Source organism: Rhea americana, unplaced genomic scaffold, assembly GCF_003343005.1.
Source record: "Rhea americana isolate MKP2758 unplaced genomic scaffold, rheAme1 scaffold_79, whole genome shotgun sequence".
Classification (NCBI taxonomy): Eukaryota; Metazoa; Chordata; class Aves; order Rheiformes; family Rheidae; genus Rhea; species Rhea americana.
The window spans coordinates 2,190,068-2,213,248 of NW_028186967.1; the positions used below are offsets into that span (position 1 = coordinate 2,190,068).

At 37.1% G+C, this 23,181-nt stretch overlaps 1 protein-coding gene across 1 annotated transcript in view; it reads left to right on the forward strand.

The window, feature by feature from the left end:
- The window catches only part of PARPBP (PARP1 binding protein), a 48,436-nt gene that overhangs the window by 4,648 nt on the left and 20,607 nt on the right, over window positions 1-23,181 (forward strand). Inside the window, exons 3-6 of the mRNA XM_085322633.1 lie at window positions 5,082-5,303; window positions 6,848-6,958; window positions 8,565-8,735; window positions 10,122-10,276. Coding sequence (XP_085178759.1) covers window positions 5,082-5,303; window positions 6,848-6,958; window positions 8,565-8,735; window positions 10,122-10,276 — 659 coding nt within the window. The remainder of the gene's footprint in view (window positions 1-5,081; window positions 5,304-6,847; window positions 6,959-8,564; window positions 8,736-10,121; window positions 10,277-23,181) is intronic.

A 23,181-nucleotide genomic window follows, 5' to 3' on the forward strand; every position in this document is an offset into this window, starting at 1 on the left:
CATGAGTGCATTTGCTGCATTGTCTGAAGAATATTTAGTTCTACTCAAAATCCAGCATTTTTTGATATGCTTTCCCAAATCTTCTTGTTTCCATATGGCAAATAAATAACATAAAGTTGTTTTACAGCATTAGTTGTATCTTCTGTCTTTTCATAATACAAGAATCCTACCAACTGTTGATACAATACATTGCTTGTAACATCTTGTAGTAATGCTAAAGAGAGATGCTGTTTCAATGCTTGAAAGATTAAAGCAATGAATGTTTCAGTTAAAGTTTCTTGAAACTGCTATACTGACACTGTTTTACTGTTTTGCCATAGCACATGAAACCAGGTCATAAATAGTTGAGATAATGCTTCTTGTATTCTTGTATTGCTTATCAGCTGCAGATGTTTTAACAGTGTTAAAACTCTTGCTACTTCCTCCACTTAAATCTTAAAGCACATTCCTGCCTGGCTTATCAATAGAATTCCCACTCCCTCTCTTCTCCCTGTCCTCTGTAGTATTTTAGATTTCTATTTTGAAGGTTGGAAAGGGAAATAAGAATGTTTTGCTGCTAAGCAGAGCATGCTAAAATTCCTATCTTAGTTTTTGTTAAAATCAACGCTATCAACTTTTATGATAATAAAATTATCAGCACCATTGGAAATAATAGAGTTTATTGCTTAGCTGGATACAATTTTTACCTTCTAACTGTCTGTTTCAGGATCATATTCTTGCAAGTATTTACTGTTCTACTGTTCCACACGTATTGTAACTTCCAGTCCTCCTTGAACAGGACGATACAACTCCATACTTCCTCTCTCTTTGACCTGGGTGCTTTTCCTACTTGCCCTCCGTCTCTTCTTAAAAGGTATCCAGTCCCAGACAATTGCCCATGCAAGGTATACTGGCATTTCTCTAATTCTGAGATCTTGGCCCAGAATTTCACTGGCTTGAGTTCTGGCAGATATCAGTGTAACAAATGTCAGATGTCTAAGCACTAGCATTTGTAAGCCAACTTCTAAGCTTGCCTGCAGCACTATCAGCTCTCACTGGAATTGGAAACTTATTCCAAAAAAATGCTTTATATTACTTTAATTTTTTTTTATGCCATAATTAAGGAACCCTCATGCTAGTAATAAAAGAGCTTATGCCTGCAAGAAGGGCTGAATAGGACCAGAGATTGCTAGACTGCAGAATCTCATAACTCGAGAACAGTGCCAAACAGGAATACTGCAGTCTCGAAGTGTGCTCGAAAGACTAGAACTAGAGACCACTCCTGCATGCTGGTTAAACACAGCAGTCTTGAAAGCACAGATTCAGAAAGTGATTAGTTACTCTATGTTTGGGGAAGGTAAGAGAGAACATGGTACTCTAAAATACATACAACTTTCTGTTTTAGAACAACTTTATAGCAAAGTAGAAGCTACTTTGTAACAGAGTTAGCCTTAGAAAGCTTGCAATACCTACAAATTATAAAGAAAAGTGCCTTAGATATGAAACTTTTTTACTGGATTTCGAACACTAGAACAAAAGAATAAGGAGACCTAATATCCCATACTGTCAAGAAGAATAAGAAGTGAAAATGCTTTATAATACTTTACTGTCCTATGCCTATGAAATGCAATCCTTCTGATGTCTATCATGAAATGAAAGCACGAAAGATTTGGCTAATGCTTATTGCAAAACACCACTTCCCTTCCTCCCTCCGCTCTTAAAACCAGAGGCTCTTGACATTTAACTGCATAAATAATAGAGTACAGTGTCACAGTCAGCACCTGATAACCTGATCATGAAAGTTGATACCTGGGGTGCAATTTTATTTAGATTTAAAATATTTTTGCAGCACTAATCTAAATTTTGTTAATATCTGCAGGTCCTTGGTTATATAAGGAAAGATTTTGATTTATTAGATACTGTATTAAAATAGTATTTCAGCTTGGTACTTCTGGAGGAATTTTTTTCAAAACTAAGTGAGAAAAACATTTTCATTCCTCCTTTTCCCCCTGGAACTTAACTGCTCTTTTGATCTGTTTAAATTGGATTACAGTATGATTACATATTAGACATGAAATCATAGACATTTCATGTCTATGACTAAAAGAACATTAAAGTAATATATTTTGTCTCATGTAAATACTCTAATGTAATCTGTGGAATAACATGCATGTTCATAGTGCTGAGCTGTTCTAACCCATGCACAGTTTAAATGGCAAATAAGTACTTTTAATAGAAAGTACCCTGAAAGTAGTATTTATGAGTACTCATAGGAATTTTTACTCTTAGTTTTTTATCTAAGCAATACCAAAATGGTTGACTTTCAGGAAATGTGGTTGGAATCATATATTTAACCAAGTCTTTTGGTTAAAGATGAGTGATAAGTTGCACAGGAGAGATTTTGGGGACTAGAGCAGTGTAAGTGGTTAGAATTGCTTTTGGTCTCTTTATTTACTTAGTTACTAATGGTGTTTGTATGTAATTATTTTATCAAGATTAAAGCTGCTTAATACGAAAACTTCTTGAGAACAAATTAAACCCTACCAGAGTTACCTGCCATTATTGACTTAGTAAAGCAAGTCCTGTCACTCAATACTGAGGCATTTGTATCCTGTAATATAATGTATTACATATAATATTGCATTTTTTAATGCCATATACTGGCTGATGCTTTAAATTTCAGTAGCATCAATCTTGTTTCTTGGTGAAAACTGGAAAACTTACTATAATCACAAAATTACTTGTGTTCATTCTAATAGTCTCATACAGACAGAAGAACCTGAGTGGAAAAAGAATTAACAGCATGAAGCGAGGACTGATGGACTGATGCATAGATCAAAGAGCRGGGTGCAAAGGAAAATGCGTAGCCTATCCTGTGAAAGAGAAAGGAGTAATAACAGATAGGAAGGAAGCAACAGAGGAAGTAATGGTGGAGAAGTTGGCACGGGGATGATGTAAGAAACAGTATAGAAAGGTCTGCAATAAACTTACGGGTGTAAAATGGAGGATTATGATGGAGAACAGACAAAACGCCAGGATTTGGGAGCAAGGGGAAAGCAGATACAGAATATAATGAAGTATGTGTGTTCAGGGAGATTAGTAATTGGAAGGGCAGAAGACAGTGCAGGAGGGAAGGTCTGGGGCCAGAGACGAAGAGTAGGTTAACAGTAATTGGTGAATAAAGGACAAATTCTAAATGCAAAGGCTAGGAGTGTATCCTAAATCTTATCTTTTGTCTATTTGTCTATTACTTTGGCTTAATCCCTAAAAACTGTATCCTTTGTATATGGCTTCAGTCAAAAGTCTCTGCTACCACTTATTTCCTCTTATTACTATAGGCAGCATCTTAATGCCCTTCTTTCTTCTTATATGTTGCTTATATTTGGCTGTATATAGCTTGTATAGCTTAGAGATTGAAATTGATTTTGTGACTTCTCCAGTGTTGCAGCCTTTAAAAGTTGACATCACACCTATCTCTCCTACTGGCAGCAATAAGGGATAGGCTCAGGTTTCTTTCAGTTCCTAGTAAACAATGCCTTAGGCCGTTTTTTCAGAACTGGAAAACTTAATTTAAAATGTCTGATGTTCAATGAGCTGATTTTTCCCACTCATGATTGTGAATCACTTGGTTTTAAAAAAATAGTACTTTACTGAAAGAAGAAAAGACAATTTCAGGACGGAAATAGGGCTATATAGTATACCTAATTACTTCTTTCTCAAAGTTTAACAATAACTAAAGTTCTGTCCTCTGGCTTCTTTGTGAGGTGACTGCTTGCAGCAGGCTTGCTTCCCAGTTCTTTCAGTAACACTTTCTCAGATTGTGACTCAAATCATATGGCTCAGTTGCTTACTTTGATTTAAACTTCGGTGAATTCCAGCTTCACTATATGTTCCTGCCTGCTGTAGTAGTTTCAGCTTACTCCGTTTGCCATTTTTGCCCTGCAGTCACTCTTCTAACCTCCTAGCCAATCCATCTTCGCTAGCAACTTCAGTTCTTATTTCTGCTTTCTAAGTAAGATTACACGTAGCATTATAAATGTAAAATCTCTCTTGTTCTTGATCTCTTTTGTTCTCCCACTTAAAGAAGACTTTTTATTTTTTTTGCCTTTATTTTAGTTTAGAAATTCTGTGCAACAAATCTGCAAACTATTACTTATAGTTAAGTGTTCACTATCTCAGGAATGCTTAGGCATAATTGCCTGACAAACTTTTACATGTTAAATAGTGGAGGCACCTGTTATAACTCTTCTTTGATATAATTTCTTTGAAAATGTATGATAAACTGATTCAACATGATTTTAGGTCTTTTTGTTGATGTCTTACTCTTTTCTTCTGTCCACCAAATATCAATAGAGCTTCCCTCTCTCAAGGTGGTGGCAGCTGTTGCCATTGTTGCCAGCTCTTAACTTACCGCCAAACAGTAATTCTTTTTCCTTTTTGGAATGAGTGTGGTGGGAAGGTACAAAGGAATATAATCATTTTGGCAGGAGAAGTGGGCTAGAAGCTAGATAGAAGATTGCAGTATATGCTGTATAGTTGGTTATAGTACTAAGGGGTGTACGTAGCTGTATACTGATAGATCTTTTCACTTTTATTGCTTTAGMGTATTTGTCAGATATATATAGCAACACTAACTACTTCATGCTAAAGTATAAGTATATTCACCTAGGAAAAACTCACTTTTCTTGGACATACGTTTTCCCAGATGTATTGCTTGAAACAGGTTAATAAAGGTGTATATGCTGCCTTTGGGCTGTAAGTGCCAGCCATGCTGAGAACTATTACTGCAAATACTTGTACACATTAATCATGCTGAAGTTGATATGTATTTTTTTTATGAGTAAAGCACAATATATGTGCCTGTTACTTAAACATCAGGAACAAGGACTACATATTCCAAAAGATAACTGTAAAGAAAGACAGTGGAAGAACTTCAATTACAAGTAAGATTACAAGTAATTACAGTAAATTACATATTTAGATTATACCAGGCATTTAAAAATATATTAAATATATAGATATAGACTTATTTTAGTGTTACTTTTAAAACTATACTGAATACAAAACAATGCTTTTGCTTTTTTTTCCCCCTGTTTTATTAGCACCATGGAGATTTCACAGTATCACTTAGTGAGGTAGTGGAAACTTGGAAATACTTGTTACGTGACAAATTGGGATTATCACATGACATGGAAGAACCGGAAAATTATGCTGACCAAAAGAAAGCCTACGATACGTTCTTAGCAAGTAGCAATATGTTAGATTTGATAGACATATGGCAGAAGTGTTACGAACTTGCACTTGTGTCTGAAAATATAACCCCTGTAAGTATTTTGTTTTTTTCTCCAATGTTGTTTTGACATATGTCTATATGGATTTTTTTAATACTTCTAAATACATATAAAAGCACTGAATTATTCATATGTTACTGTACTTTCTATGCAGAAAACAAATGCKTTTAAATTGCTAAATCTTTTAGAGTTCTTAAATCCACTCAAAAATTATTTTCACTGTATCAGTGTGGTGGATGGATCTCACAGCTCCTCTTTAAGAATGCTTCTTTCTTTCAGAAACAGAACTGAAAAATGGACTGTAGAAATTTGATACAAGCAGAACAACACTTAGTGATTAAGAAGTGCCGTGGTGCTTTAGTTATATATTGTTATTCAGTCAAAATATGTGTAATAGTTGTCACCTTAAAAGTAAAACACTCTTAAACAAAAATGCCTATACTTCATACAGTTCCAAGTTAGATTTTTCTAGTCACCAGAAAAGGTGGTGGTTCAGCCTCTCGGTCAAACATCTTTGTAGTTTATTGTTACTTAAATGTTCTGATAGTACTGATGTGAGGCCATGCTGTAGGCTAGATAAATTGTAGTGTGTATTCCACTCTTAGTCTGTGAAAGTAAGATGAATTTGTTTAATCTGTATGCTATCAGATCAAAATATAAATTAATTTAAATATAAAGTATCAATTTAAGATATGTTTGAGAGAAACATAGGTATACCACCTTATTTTATTAGATTCTGTGCTCTTAATGTCTATTCTTTTAGTATTTCTAGACTTAACCAAATTACTATTCTTTCATCTTCTGAATTTGTATTATGTTCAATTAGATGGTCATTTTAATATGAGAGAAGCTATTAAAGTAACTGAACTCTGGACATTACTTGCACTGAAGTATTAATTAYGAACATATTAATTATTATTTACACCATGATTAAAACACAGAGTTTACCTTCCAGCCCTAGTAAGAAAGAAAAGCTTTTTCATCATGAAAATGGTCAAGTATTGGAACAGGTTGCCCAGAAACCATGTGGAATGTCATCTCTGGAATTTCAGTAGATGACATGCGAATGTCCCTTCTACCTAAATTATTTTATGATTCTATGAAGAGTATGCTTTTAACAAGCTTGCCTACTCTTTAAAGCATCAGTGAGCCTATACCCAGACAATCCTATAATTATTAGACATAAAAGAGGTTATCAGAAGGACTGAAGTTCAGGTGGGGCAGGGAAGCTGACTTTTTTTGCTATTATGTGAAAGATAGATTTAGGAAAATTAATGAGCTCTTTCTAAACAGAGGGTAGCATGTTAAATGTTCTGCCCAAGGATAAGCAGCTGGGTTTAGTGTGAATGTCTTACATTCCTATACGAGATATCTTTTTGAAGTTAATTTCAGTATTGTACCTCATTTCTCTCCTAAAACAATTGTACTTTCAAAGATGAAAGAAAAAGTAGCTTGTGGAGGCTGTTCTAACCTCAAAACACTATGACTGGAGAAAGTCATAGTTTTACTAGCTTTTAATACTACCTCTGATTACACTCATTTTCAGATTTAAGTGTATTCAATCCTTTTTCTTAAAGGTTCAACTGTTGGAATTTATTTCTGGTGTAATGAATATACCAGAAAATAATAATTCATCTCTCTCTGCTCCTTCTACACCAGTCAACAGACAGGACCAGGAGAATGTGAAGGTAAAAACTGTTTGTTTTTTTGTACTATTCTATATATATATGCAAAAGTTAACACAAGTTGAAATATGACATAGTTTTCTTTTTCAATTATTGCTAGTGGAATTGCTAGTTTAGAGTAGGGTGTATGTATTCAAACTCGTATCACTTCTGTGTATTGTAGATGCTTGAACAGGGCTAAGGGCACAAACTTGCACTGAAGAAACTTGTCCTTTAATGGTAGTCACCTGATGTAGACTTAATCCATCTTGAAATACCAGGGAATACATTTTTTTTTGCAAGTATACTTGTCTTTCAAATGCTGCATTCACTAAGAGTCAAGTGATTTGCTCCATGCTGCAAACTGAGGTGATAGGGGAAGTAAACTTCTTGGGCTGGATTTTTTTAGCTCATATTCCCTTACATACAGAAGGAAATCTTAACAGCAGCAGTATTGGTGCTGTTGCAAAGCAAACAAGATGTCTCTGTCCTAGTAGAGGACTGAGGGCTTCCTGGGAATACTGGATTCTCTTTTCTGACCCTTTCAGTACCCTAAAACAAGAATCTCAGAAAACTATATACAGGTGCCCAAAATACTAGAGCTCTTGTCATTTCCAAACTTATTTCCCTCGTGATAAGAGGCAGTTTCGGCAGGATGCTTGAGTACAATTCCAAAGATAGGTCTGAATAAGCAAGCAAACGTCTCCCCAAGTGTCTGACACCTGGTTGAAAGAACATTTCAAAGTGAAATGCCCTCTGGTTCTCATGTATTTGTTACTATGGTTCTTCCCTAGATAGCCCTGCTACCACCAACATATGCCTTTTGTAGTGATAAAACTTGGCCGTGTGTGGTAAAAATATTTCTTGCTTTTTTTTTCTTCTCTGGACTCCATCTTCTCAGACCCCATACCAACATATTTTTGACCATCTACATCTTTGTCCTGTATTTCCTGTTGAGTGAAACATAGGTTTTCAAATCATCTTTTCTTTCATAAATGATCATGTGTGTATGACAAAATTGTAAATTCTTCAGTTGTGGGGCTGTTTGTTATGGCAGTGTTCTGGACTCTATTCAACAGAAGTAATTTTAAAGTTGTTTGGTGGAGTGGAGTGTTGTGGGTGGAGCTGGGCTACGATTTATGACAAATTCCTCAGTCAGTGGAGTTTTTGTGATTAAAATCCCATGAGTGTTGGCGGGAGGGGTGGGTTGAATATGAGATGTAGCTGGAGGAGTGTTTAAAATCTTGTCCTGAATGGAGTTAATGACAAATCCTTATGTGGTTTAATGGTGCTAATATTTTGCCTTGGGATAGAAAAGGAATATCTATGAAGAAGTTCTAAGTAGAAAATTCAAAATAGAGATTGACAGCCAATTTTAGTACTTAGAGATCATACAAATATTTTGTAAATTCTCAAGTATAGTATATGTAATTTTTAACACACATTCATCATGCTTGCTTTGATCAGTGTTTCTAGAATTCTCATGCATACAGAATTACTTTGAAATTAGGTAAGGTGAAATTCTCACTTTTCCAAAAGTCTTATTATTATATATTTCATTAACTTTTATAAAAATTAGAACATAATTTAGCAGTGTGATGGCTAATCAATGTGATGCTTTCTTATGCAGGTGACACACTTGGCAAAGAAGTTTGTTTATTCATATTTAAGCTTGTTGGTGAATTTTAAGAATGATCTGGCATTCGCTCATATTCTAAATGTTCCTGATAGAGGACTTGGTAGAGAAGCCTTCACTAACCTGAAGCATGCTTCACAGAAGAGAAAAATGTCCATTTTTCTGGTATGTGTGTCAAATGAAACTTACTGGAAGAACCTAGTTTGGCATGAAAGGTGTTTATACTTAAAGTAGTTAGAGTCAGCGCATTGCTATCTCAAAACCAGTCAGAATTAGAGGAATAAGAATTCTCAAAGAACTCTTGTAGTCTCTGAAAGTCAAAAGAATCAGATTTTGCATGCACAGTGAGCTGTGCGTAATAGACAATAGCAGTCCAAGGAAAAAAGTTCAGATATGTAACTGTTGCTGAAGCAACCGTATTCTCAGATTTTGTGGTTGAATAAATATGGAAAATTTGTGAAATCCTCAATTCCAGGATTAATTATTTTAGCTCCTGATGCTCTATTAATGTTGTATTTAAAAAAAAGTTTGTGTTTGAACTGGATTTCTTACCTCTTCTTCAGAGTTGCCAAAGGGGAAGCTTCTCTACCATGTAAAGAAGCCTTCTTTTCTGGCATCTGTGTCTTGGAGAGTCTTGCAAAGTCAAAATATTTTCCATTGGGAAGACGAGGTCCTGTGAACCGTACTTGATCCACAGGAAATCTTTAACACAAATGCAGGAATACTGGCAGGCTTACTTTCTTTGCTAGAGTAATTCCAGTTGTACTCTTTCCAGTCTTAAGAGCTTTGTAATTTAGCTGTATAGTCTGAAAGTAAAATTTATTTRCAGAATTGATATTACTGTATCTGTATCAGGCAAAATGGATTATTATCTCTACTTTTATTTTTCTAGAGAAACACTAAGATGGCTATTCTGGCTGTTGCCTTAAAATTTGAGGTGTTATGGTTTAAGTTGTTCTGATTTGGAGACATCTCTTGTTTTCAGGGTCTTAATACTATATAAAATATACGGAAGCTTTCAGAACTGGGTACCTGTGATGATTGGGGCCTTAAATGTCATAATTTTTCAGAAGGTTTGAGTATATATTGCTTTTATTTGCACCTCTTAAAAAAAAAATACTGCTGATGTCAACTTCTAGAGGCTCACCTTGAAAAAATTCTCAGGCTATAGGCTATCCTCTGAATGTGAGAATAGTTTTTGTGAGGCAAGCATGTGCATTTAAACAGCAAAATAAAAATTATACCCTGTGCTAACAAAGTTTTCTTTGAATTAGCGAAAGGCCAATGTAAAATGTCAAATTGGTTGGGTCATTTTCATTTTATTTTGTAGGTTTTGTATATTGCTGCACTGTTAAGTATTAATCTTGCAAGTATTTATGCGAACATGTACAAAACTTACTAAGACACATTCTATCTATTTCAGATTACTTCTGCTGTCAACTAGCTCTCCTATGTTATTTGTATATTCATAGGAGTGGATCACTTTTTCAAAATACGTTCATGCTGGATAGGACTGTTGTTTCATGTTTCTAAATATTTTTCTGTTCGTAGATGGCAACATCTTTTATCCGAACTGTAGAACTTGGAGGAAAAGGCTATGCAACTTCATTATTTGATCCTTTAAGAAGCCATGTAAAGGGGCTTAAAAACTTTGTTAATTTTATTGACAAATTGGAAGAAATTGTTGGGGAAGTCTTGGATCCAAGGTAATAGAATTTCTCTCTCCTACTGAGTGCTTTATTTACCTTCCCCCCCCCCCAACATGCATATGTCTCAGTGAGAGAAAGAGAATAAAATCTAATTATTTACTTACAGACTATTACAGAGTAGATTTCTACATCTTAAGTCTTCTTATTAGAAAATATTTATATTTTGAGGAACAACTAGGGCAAACTTTTAGATTTTTAAGGTTATTCTTTATCTTAAGTATTTAGCAAATCGGTGCCTGTATTTGCTTCATTCCCTAATTGTAAATGAACCTCTGAAACACTTCAGGCTTATGGGATAGATAAATACATAAATTGATATTTTTGTTACTTGACTCCTTTTTGTAATCTTGCTGTACTTATACAAAGTAGTCGTCTTTGCTGCTCCTCTTTCCTTGATATTAAGAACTGACAATTACATTGGTTATCTAGCCTTTCTTCCCCTCTCTTATTTTTAACTACAAATGACAAATGCAAGAATCTTCTTGGGAAGGCTGTGGTGAAGTTACTGGTTTTGAGTATTTTTGAAGACCTGAGAGGTTAGGTCTTTTAGGATGCCTCATAAATGTTACATTAATTACAAAGAGAAGCATGAGTACAAGATGGTAATTCCAAATGGTAAGTGCTGACATTGGCATTAGGACAAAAAGTTTTTAGTATCTGCTGCTGGGCTCTATACAAGTTTTCTAACTGCAAGATGTGAAATACTGTTATTAATGTTTTTATTTTATATGTAGTAGTTTAGAACAATACAGCATTCGGTTGACTATCTTCGTCTTTCTTGAAAGAATCTTCATTAGTATGCTGAAGTTTTCAAAGACTGTAGGACTAGGATATGACTTAGAAACCTTAAGGGGTAACAATGTTGATGAACAAAAATAAATGACTGTTTTTTCCCTCTGAAGTGTTTAGTAAGCCATATGAGTGGGGGCTGCCTGTATGTCTTGCCTGTGATTTGACAGTTACTCTGAATTACAGAAGAAGGAGTTTTATGCAGGAAATCTGTTTAGTTCTATTGCTACGGTAGTCTTAAAAACTGGGAGAAAAGGAACAGTACAACAAAGGTTTTTAGTTACTTAGTTTTTAGAAGCCTGCTCAGAAATCTAAAAGCAAACTATACAACCTATCTGTGGCATTACTATCTCTCTGAGGTTTGTCAAGGTACAAAACCAGGTCTCAATATTGTTGTGTTGCAAGAAAATTATGGTATTTTTGGTTGTTACTTCCCTGACAATTCAAAGTCTCAGCTAGTGGTGTTGCAGTGGAGACTTTATGAAATTTGAACCTATGTAAAATATGAAGTAGCCCTTATGATCATGGAAGACATGTCAAAAAGACACTTTCCTTCATCTGCTTGAATTATGTTCTTTTGCTTTAAAAACTTAGAAATGAAATTGAAGATGTTGGACAATAATGAGGTATGCTTAAGAATAGTTTGAACATAGTAGATAAAATACAACCAAGTATATGCTGATATGTTGAGAATAAAAGATTTTTTTTTGTGCTCCAGTCATTCAGCTAAAAAAGAAACTGAACGGTAGATGAGTGAAAGCTCATCTTGGTGGAAATTTAATGAAAGTACAATGATTTGACTCAAATATGGCAGGAAGTGCACTTCTGCTTCAAAGTTTGCTTACAACAAACTTCAGTAGTTTCAGGGAGTATTCACTGAGCAGAACGAATGCACAGTTCTCTGAAATTTTGAACTGGCTGAAGTTTGACTCTTCTCACTCTACAGATGTGTGTAGGTTTTGAAGAAGTAGGTGAAATTTCAATAGTCAGCAGCAAGAGTGTTACTTAAAGTTTTGGGATCTTACAAGACTTGCAACCCTGAAGCTATTTACAGATTCTAAGTAGACTTGCTGGAACAAGGTTTATGTAGTAAATGAAGAGCTTGTATAATTTACATTTTGTGCAAGAAACATATTGATATTGCATTGCTGATGAAGTGGATGATTATTATACACCTTAGGATCTGGAGACTTTTCTGATGGTATAAATGAAAAAGTGTAATATTTATTTATCATTCTGGAAGTCATTCTCTTTCAGACCAGATAGTAATGCCTCTGGCATCCAGAAAGAACTCTTCTGGAATGGCATTTCTGTTGAGTCCCCTAAATCTATGTGTGATTTAAAACCAAGTGATGGAAGGGCATTTGTCCTATTGGTGACTGCACTTGTTGGTACTTTGGTACTCCCCCCTGCCCCAACTTGGGCTCTGGTTTCGTTGTAAGCACTAACCGCTAGGTGACACTATTGCACAGCTCACATTAGTAGCAGTTTAAGCCTAAAGAAGCGAGTATGACGCTTTGGAGTGGATCTTCTTGTCAGGCCCGTGAGCAGTCTTTCACAGTTAATTATAGAAGTTACATAATTTAATTTGAGCATTTGTGTGGATTCGGGCATTGATCTTTCCTGATAGGGGAAATGCCATTTCTCTCGAGTTCTGCCTTTGTGAAGTTGCGATTACATCTGAAGATATAATACTGCTTTGGGAAAGAAAGCATATGAGACTTTATATGGTCTTGTATTGAATGTTTGGGTTAATTGGGTATCATTCACACAGCCTTAGTCTTGCATCCTGAAATTTTAACTTGGGAGATGTGCATGCGCAAAGCACTCTGAATTTAGGATCATAGAATAATTCAGGCTGAGAGGGACCTCAGGAAGGCTCAGGTAGAACATCCTGCTCAAAGCAGCGTCAGTTACAAGGTCAGACTAGATTACTCAGGGCTTTATCTGGTCGAGTCTTGAAACCTCCAAGGATGGAGACTGCRCAGCCTCTTTTGGGCTACCTGTTCCACTGCTTGTAAGTCCTTATGGTAAAAAGTTTTCCTTATATTCCTTTCCAGATTTCCTTATTCCCAACTTATATCCAGTTGGGACCTCTCTTGTTTCAATTTATGCCAGTTATCTGTTGTCTTAGCACCAAGTACCACTGCGAGGAGTCTGGCTCCATTTTCTTGATTACATCCTTGTAGGTGTTCATGGAATCACACAACAGTTGAGGTTGGAAGGGACCTCTAGATATTGTCTAGCCCAGCTCCCCCCACCCTGCTCAAAGTGGGATCAACTAGAGCAGGACTGTGCTCCTGTGTCTCCAGGATGGTGTCCAGTCAGATTCTGAATAGCCCCCAGGGTTGAAGACTCTACAACCTCTCTGGGCAACCTGTTGCAGCACTCGGTGGCATTAACAGTAGTGTTTTCTAATGTTCAGATGTTTCAATTTGTGCTGACTGCTTCTTTTTCCATTACTGGATTCTACTGAGAAAAGCTTGTCTTTACTCCTGTCCATCAGATATTTACACACACTGATTGGATTCTGTCCCCTCTCTACCCCACAAGCCTTATTCTCCAGGCTTCATCCCAGCTTCTCCTCATAGGGGAGATCCTCCAGATCTGCAGTCATCTTTGTGGCGCTTCACTGGACTTGTGCCAGTAGGCCCATTTCTGTGTTGTACTGGGGAGCCCAGAGTTTGACACAGCACTCCACATGTGGGTCTCACTAGCATTAAGTAAAGTGGAAGGATCGCCTCCCTTGACCCCAGTGCAGTTGGCCTGCTTTGCTACAAGGGCACATTCCTAGTTCATGGTCAATTTGTTGTCTGCCAGGACCTCCAGGGTCTGGAGCTACTTTTCAGGTCAGCCCCCTGCTTGTACTGGTGCCTTAGATTATTCCTTTCCAGACGCAAGACTTTGCCTCTCTCTGTGTTGAATTTCACAAGGCTTCTGTCAGCCCATTTCTCCAGCCTCCAGTCAAGGTTCCTCTGAACAGCAGCACAACCACCTGGGTATACCAGCTACTCCTCCCAGTTTTGCATCCTTTGTAAACGTGCTGAGGGTGCACTCTGTCCCATCACCCAGGTCATTAACAAAGACGTTAAGCAATTTTAGCCCCAGAATCCACACCTATGATACTGGTGACTGGACTGCAGCTGGACTTTTTGCTGTGGATTACAACCCTCTGACCTGGGCAGTTCAGCTAGTTCTCCATCTACCTCACCATCCCTGTATTTAGCCAAACTTCATTGGTTTGTGTGGGAATGTTATGAGAGACAGTGTCAAAAGCCTTTTTAATCCCAAGATAAACAACATCTACTGTTCTCTCCTCATCTACAAAGTTGGTCATCTCTTCATGGAAGGCTATTAGATTGGTGAAAAATGATTTCCCCTATGTAAATCTATGTTGATTACTTGCAATGACCTTCTTGTACTCATGTGTCAGGAAATGATTCCTGGGATGAGTTACTCCATCACTTTCCCAGGGATCAAGGTGAGCCTGACTTGCCTGTAATTCCCCAGATCTGCCTCCTTGCCTTTCTGGAAGATGGAAGTGACTTTTGCTTTCTCCCAGTCCTCTAGGTCCTTTCTTGATTGACATGAGCTTTCAAAGATGATCAAGAGTGGCTTTGCAGTGACATGAGCTAACTTCTTTAGGACCCGTGGATGCAACCTGTCAGGATGCACAAATATATACAAATCATGGAATTCTGTATGTGCAATTAATTCAAATGTTTCCTAACCTGATGCCCTTCAACTGAGGGCAAGTCTTCCTTGCTCCATACTTTCCCTCTGTTCTCAGCTGSCTGGGATTCCTGAAGGTCAGTCTTACAAGTAAAGAATGAGGTGAAGAAGACATTGAGTACTTTTGTCTTTTTCATGTCCTTTGTTACCCAGACTGCTCCAGTTACTCTGCCCCGTTCAGCAGTAGGCCCACATTTTCCTTAGTTTTGCTTTTGTTACTTACGTACTTTTAGAACCTCTTGTTGCCCTTCATGTCCCTTGCCAGATTCAACTCCAGGTGGGCTTTGACTTTCCTAACCTGGTACCTGCACAGTCAGACTCGGAGTGTATTTCTGTTTCTTCCAGGTCGCTTGTCCCTGCTTCTACCTCTTGTATGATTGCTCTTTGTGTTTGAGTTCTGTCAGGCGCTGCTTTCATCCATGCAGGCCTGCTGCTGCCTTTGTTTGATTTTTCTGCTAATTGGACTTGAAGGAGGTAATCTTTGAAGTATCAGCCAGCTGTCCTGGAACTCCTCCCCTGCTTCTCTAGGGTTGTATCCCACAGGATTCTTTCAAGCAGTTCCCCAGAGGCCAAAATCTATGGTTATGATCCTGCTTTTTTCCTACTCCCTCCTTTCAGGATCCTGAACTCCACTGTCTCATGGTCCCTGCAGCCAAGGCTGCCCCTGACTTCCACATCCCCAACCAGTCCTTGAACACTTGTGTTAGGAATTTGTCATCAGTRCACTCTGGAAACCTCTTGGACTGCCTGTGCCCTGCAGTGTTGTCTGTCCAGCAGATACCAGGATAGTAGAACTTCCCCATGAGGTCTAGGGCCAGTGAACATGTGGCTTCTTTCAGTTGTCTGAAGATGGCCTCATCTACTTCTTTTTCCTGATGAGGAAGTTTATAGTATAACCATGACAATATTACCCATGTTGGTCTGCCTGCTAATCCTGACCCATAAACTCTCAGCTGGTTCATCCTCAGACAGAGCTCCATGAATTCCAGCTAGTCTCTCATAAAGGGCAACCCCCCTTCCTAACCTTTCTGTTCTGTCCTTCCTATATCCATCCATTCATCCTCTCCTGGAAGGCTAGTAGGGGTGTGTGTGTGTATTCCCTTCTCTCCCCCTCCCCCGCCCCCTTGCCTTTTCTTCTCCAAGCTGAACAAGCTGATCCCCTAGCCTTCACTCAAAGGGCACGTGCATCAGTCTCTGGCCATTTTGGTGGCACTCTATCCACTTGCTCCAGTTTAACAGTGTCTTTTCTGGATTGGGGAGAACCAAAACTAGATGCAGTAGTCCTGTGATTACAGAGGGATTATCACGGTCCTGAAAGTACTGGCTGTGCCACTGTCAATGCAGGCAAGGATGCTTTTGGCTTTCTTTGCTGACAGAGAAACCCTACTAGCTCACATTCAGCTTGTTGTTCACCAAGACCTAGATCCTTTTCTACAGAGCTAGCCTCCAGCCTGTACCACTTAAAAAATTCCTTTCTGAGTGCAAGACTTTGACCTGTTGAATTTTATATAGTTCATTTCAGTCCATTCGTCCATTCTAGGTGCTGCTGAATGGCAGCCCTCAAACATATTTACTGTTGGTGTCATATGCAAACTTGATGAGCGTGCACTTGGTCACTGCTTCCAGGTCACTTGCAAAGTTGTTAAATGGGACAGGCCCAGGATAGACTCCTGCAGTAGTCCATTTATCAGCCGCCCAATATAATATGACTTTTTAACTGTTACCCTCTGAATCTGATTATACAACCAGATTTTACTTATCTAGTTGTCCATCCAGCCTGAATGTAGCATCTGAACTTGGATGTGGGAATATTAAGATGTTGAAAGGTGCTGAAAGCCTTGCTTAAAGTCAATGTCATCTGCTGTCCTCCCTTTGTCTACAAATCCAGACATTTTGGTAGAGAAGGCAAATAGGTTAGTTGAGCATGATTTATGTTATCAGTCACTGTCTTCTTTACATGCCCAGGAATATCTTCCAATGGGACTTAGTCCATGATTTTTGCAGGACTGAAGTGAGGCTTGACAGGTCTGTAGTTTCCCAGATTGTCCTTTTTGCCTTTTTTGAAGATGGGTGCAACATTTGTTTTTCTGCGTTGTTGAAGACCTCTCTTAATTTGCATGACCTTTCGAAGATGATAGTTTGGCCTTGCAAGGACTTCAGCCAATTTTATTAGCACTCTTGGATGCAGCCTATCTGGTCCCATGGACTTTTATGTGTTTTCTCCATAATCCCTGACTTGACTGTCATTCACTGCTAGTAGTTCTTCTCCTTCATGAAATCTTTCTGTAAGCATAGAGGCCTGGGAGGCCTTGCTGGAGAAGACTGAGGGACTGAGTGCCTCAGTTTGTCTGTTCACTGTCATTAAATCATTTGCCTCATTCAACAACAGTCCATCATTTCCTTCTTCAGCCTTGTAATGCTAACATGGCAATAGAAGCTCTTGTTGCCTTTACCATTCCCCATAAATCTCAACTCTAAATGGGCTTTGGTTTCCTAACACCATCCTTCCATGCCTGAGCAATGTTTCTGAATTCATCCTTTATAGCCTGTTCCTGTTTCCCTATCCTGTGTATTACATTTTTGCATTGGAGCTTTATCATTCATTCCCTGTTTAACCAAGCTGGTCTCCTTATAAGTCTACACGTTTTCTTGAGTGTTGCAATAAACTGTTCTTATGCTTGTGATACGCTGCCTTAAAGATATGCCAGTGTTCCAGAGCTTCCTTCAGAGCTACCTCCCACAGGAACACACCTACCAGTTCACTGAATAAGCTGAAGTCTGCTCTCTTGAAGTCCGTGCTCTATACTCTGCTGCTTGCCTTCCTCAGTCTCTAGGATCTTGAACTCCACTATTTTATGGCCACTAAAGCCAAAGCTACTATTGATTTTTTTCACATACCCAAACACTTCTTCCTTGTTAGTGAGTAGCAGACCCAGCTGTGTGTCACCCTGGCTGGCCCATTAAGTACTTGTACCAAGAAATTATCCTTCACACCTTCTGGAATTAACTGGACTGCTTGCCTTCCACCATGATGCTCTTCCAGCAAATGTCAGGGAGGATAAACTCCCCTGTGAGAACAAGGGTTGTGATACAAAGCATTCTAGGAGAGGAGTTGTTTTAAGATGACTCTGTATTTGAGATCATAATTAGACTGCTAATCTGTTCATGTAATTCCAAATTTAAAAACTGGGTATCTGTCCAGTTCACTTCTTATTAGATTATTCTAAAATAATCTACTTGCTGTATCTGTAACAAAGAAAGCAGCTGTGGGTTGTTTTACCTGTGACAGATGTAGCTAATGTGATGACTTGATGTTTATAATCTGTTTTAAGACATTTTTTCCCACTGCATATCTTACATAACTATGTCATATATTTTTTCCCCCTCTGCTGGAGAAATTAGAATGAAAAAATAAAAATACCCACCCTAGTATAATAGATTTTTGATATATTCTTTCCTGTTCTTGGAATGGGCTTCAGGAGTCTGTTCTGCTTTTTATCAGGTTTTGAATATTGTCCACATTCTCAACTCTGTTTCTAATGCTACTTTAGTATTTTGTCACAAAAGATTTATTTCCAGAAAATAAGTATAAATGCTTCTGCCTCATATTAACATTGCAGTCTTAGGCTCCAATTTTGTAAGAGTTCTTGATGATGTCAGTTAGATTCTAGGTAGATAGAAAAGCTTGCTTATGTGATAATCTCAGTAAGAGCAAGATCTACAAGGCATGCAATTAATCTCTTTTATAAACTGATGGCCCTTAACATAAGAAACAGACTAGACTGATAAGGAAAACTGAATGGGCAATAAACAGGACTGGAACACAAATAGTGTAAGTTAGAAGAGCTTAAACAGGCATGAACTCTGAGGTTTTTTGTTTGTTTTTTAATAGAAACCATCAGTGACAGAAGATGACTTACGACTTATAATGCCTAGTATTAGGTAGAGTTTTATGTTGAACTAGTTTTTTAAACTCCCATTAGAATCAATGATGAACAAGGCATTTCTAGCATGTGATTTTATCTTAATGCAGGCATCTGTTTTTCTCTGGCTGGTGGATGAGCGCAGTGAATCCCACCTGAAATGTTTATTCTTCTTTTAGCACTGGTTTGTGCTGAGGGTAGTAAGCCATTCCTTCTGTCAATTCTTATCAAAGTTTAAATGTCATAAGTCTTTTGAATTTAACTCTACTGAAAAAAAGGATATTTAAAAGTGATAGAATTTGGAGATAAGTAGTGTCTTATTTCAGAGCCTCATTCTTGGATAATAGTTCATAAACAGACTTTCCAAACAGTCATCCTGGCAGGGTAGAAGGGAGATGGGACAGAGGTCCCTCAGTGTGAGAGAAGTTGCAGATAATCACTGAAAGAAAGATGGCATGGGGATGCTAATGAGAGAATAGGGAAACTTGGTAAGCTTTTGCTATATGCTGTCCTCTCTGTTGTCAAAAGCTACAGAAATGTAACTTACTAATATAATATTTTCCAAATTATGATCTGTAGCTGTTCATAAGAATGAGTCAAACAAATGTGTCATTTAGGTTATTTCTATAGGTCTTTCCATTAAAAAAAAATGACAGTAAGGGTCAGTGATGGTCAAAAGTGGCTAGTGGGTGACAGTGATCATCTCCTAAAATATTTGAGAATGATTAATTAAAAAAAATGTTAATAGAACATTAAATCTGTAAARCTAAACACTTTGAGACTGTCTGTGAAGTCTTATTTCAGTCCTCTGAGAACCATGCATTAAAATAGTCTTGAATTGTGTGGTCTCATGTTACCCCTTCACCTGACCCACCCAGCAGTCCTGCCTTATTTTGTGGACAGAAAATAAAAGAATAAATCAGGAATGTAATGGAAAATAAGTATAATAAAATAAATGAAAAAATAAACCAGGATTATATAATGGACAGTGGTGTTTGTTGGACCCTATCTTCCTTTGCTTCAGTAGCTGGAATGCAGCATTGCAAAAGGGAAGGAGTGTGTGGTTCTAGCTTTTCTGCCATGGATTTACTGGGCAATCTTGGATGAGCCACTGCTGGCCACTGTTTGACTTGGTTGAGACTACTCAATAGAAGATAACCAAAGTGCTGGCAGATCCAGGCTTTGGGTCTGAACATTCCTTGACAGTAAGTGGCAGATGGTAACTTTAAAGTTGTGGGGAATTTTTTGTTTGTTTGTTTTTTGGTAAGCCTTATAATTACTATAAAGCAGTTTCTTTGGTTATTTCTATCATAGATAAGGAGAGCTGTGGGTTTTCCAGTTGAGCCTTCTTTTAGTTCATTCCTCTTGAGCAAAGAAATATTCTTGCACATGATTCAAAGAGAAGAACATTTACTGATGTTTAAAAACAAACACACAAAAACTCCCTGCTATCTTATAATATTTCTTATATTGGTAGCTGGCAGATGTTTACTGCTAACTGGATTTGATGGGAGTCCTCCTTCAATATGCCTCAAAAGGCCAAGAAGGTGAGAATGAAACACTTTCTCTTAGAATATTTCATGTCAGCAGCCTGTTCTCTATTGCCTTAGACAAGTGTTACTGCTTCCATTGATGTACCAAGTTGGTTCTTGAATTCAATTTTCTTGCTCATTTTTCAAACTTGGAAGAATTAAAATTCTTAATCTTTGTATCAGCCTGACTGATGAAAATAGGTCAGTCTAAAGGTAGATAATTTCATCCATGTAATTCCATATTCAAAATAAATCTTTGCTGCTCATAGCTGTTAGGAATTGTAAGTTGGATAAGTTTTCCACCTTCTTCGGTTCATATAAAAAGATTTACTATATAGCAATATCAAATATTTACAGTCAAGTTAAATTCAACCGATTAACTGATTGTCTAGGTAATGTAAACCTATAAAAGAGCAATGTATCAGAGTGGGTCACTTATTATTTTAAATATAACTATTTATCATCACTGTTGAGTTAGTTTAATTCCATCTTTAAGGTACTTATTTCTTAAGTTTTTTGAATTGTCTTTTCTGGGAAGCACATGATATTCCTCTGCCACAGAAAGGATACTATGAACTTGAACAGTGCCCTAGCCATCTCCTTGTGTACTTTTGATGGCATATATAACTGTTAAAAGAATACCTTTCCTATTCAGACTGGATTGACTGTATTTTTCAAACTATAAGACTTCATTAGTTAGTATTTTCTATAGAAAGCTTTGAAGTATTTACAATATAACAGAAATGAAGTAGTTCAAATATTTTATAAATATATTCAAGCCTTATAAAATCAAAACTCACGATATAGAGAATTCTATCATAACATATCCTGGTGTAAAATGGCACGGTGTTTCAGTACTAATCCACACACACATTAGATCAGCATTTTATGCCTTGGCCTGTTTATGTGAATTCTAGCTGAATTATGAATAAACTTTTCCTTTTCTTTGCTCCAGCTAGTACTGTGTATATCTGATGGGGAACTGGAACTCTTTCCTGGAAAAGAAGAAGGAATATGGGAAGAAAGAGATTAAATGAACTTTACTTCTAATAGCAAATATCCTCAGTTGGCATTGGGTAGTAAAGGCAAAAAAATAAACATAGAATGTGTTTTTATCAAGAATTTTTTTCCTTTGTGGAAAGCTACAGCATAATCAAAAATTGCATATGCTATATAGCATTTAAATTAGGGATAGATTACATGAATTAACTAATGCCTAGCAGTGTATAGAATAATCTGTATTCTTCCAGGCTACATATATAAAATGTATGGAAATTATAATGTACATAAGCTCCACATTTCTGTAGATAGAAAGGACTGGCTTGCAAAAATAGTTACCTTCAGTCAATCATTTCATCTGCTTTTTTGTCTTACTGAGTTCTAGGTTTAATGCAGTTTTAGTGGAGCAGATGCTGCTTGTTAATACAATACTTCTCTTATTTGAAGGTATTATTTTGGAAAGTGTCAGTTAAGGGCAGAGGGAAATAAAGCAGTTTGGCAAGAAGTATAAGGAGACTTGGCTACAGTTCCTATATGTATCACTGAGACAAATTTCTTCAGAAATTTCTTCAGCAATGCTCTCTTCTTACCTCTTGACAGCTTGCACTGCATGTTTTTTTTTCCCTCCTTGAACTTTTCATTCTCTTGTGGTTAGACTGAACTGTGTTTTTTGGAGCAGTGGCACACCAGCATCTCCTTTTTTTTTATTATTTTCTTTTCTTTCTTTTTTTTTTTAATACTATCCTTTCTAAGACGAGATAATTCTTGACTTGTGTGCAGAGAGACTTAACACAGCGACTGTTTTTTTGGATAAGGGAGTGCTTAAACTTTTGCAAAGCAGAGTCTTTCGATATTTAACTGATCCCACAAATCTAATGTGAATTGGGTTGTATTTTACTATTGTTAAATGAATAATCTTTAAAAGATGAAACTGAGAGTTGTGTGGCAATAGTTGGGTTTGAGTACCTGGAAAAAGCCAAAGAAGTTTCAAGTTTGCTTCAGGGTTTCTGATTTATTTACATGACTTTTATTCAGCCAGAATAACCCAAAACAGCAAGGTCACTGGCCTCCTTCTTTCCATATAATTTAACAGAAAACAGTATAAACAAACCAGTTTTCTTATGTTGACTCAGTCCCTGCCCTTCTCTTGCCCTGCTGTTTTATTTTCCATTTTGCAGTATGAGTCTAGATAGGCAGAGTTCCATTTGATGGAGACACTCATAGCTGGAAATCATCTTCATATGTACAAAACATAGTTGTCTTTGAATTCACATGGTATCACATGGTATGTAGGAGCTACTGAGCATGGAGGAAGCTGAAATATTAGCAATAATCATCTCTCTTGCCTTTGTCACCTAAAGCATCAAAGGCATTAGCACTGTTTTGAGTGCTTTTTGTTTTGTTTTATTTTGTCTTGTTTTGTTTGGCAGAGATGTAATTTGCAGCATCATAGACATACCTGAAATTTCTCCCATAAGTGCCAATAGCAGCTCAGACTTTAGGACATGTGAACAAATATGGAGTGTTTTTTTTAATCTGTGGTACAGTAACACCAATACTGGTGTTACTCAACACTATTGGTGTATGAGCTAGATAGATTGGAGTTAAGCTATACTTAAAATGCTGCATTTCTCCTTTTATTTGAGTTATAAACTTAACTGTAGAAAAACAAAGTAAAGCATCAGTAATTCTAAAGTTACAGGCAAGATTTAACAGATTTAACAAGATTTAACAGTTCAGATGACGGGATTTCGGTTTGGCCATCCTGTACAATGTCTACTTGTTGCAGCAACATAGTGTTTCCCTAAGTCTGAGAAAGAAACTGTAGGTTGATTAGAGAAGGAAGATAGATTATTGCAACAGATCTTGAAGCAGGATTACTGTAGAGGAAGAATTAGAGCAGGAACTCTAGACAAAAAGAATTGCT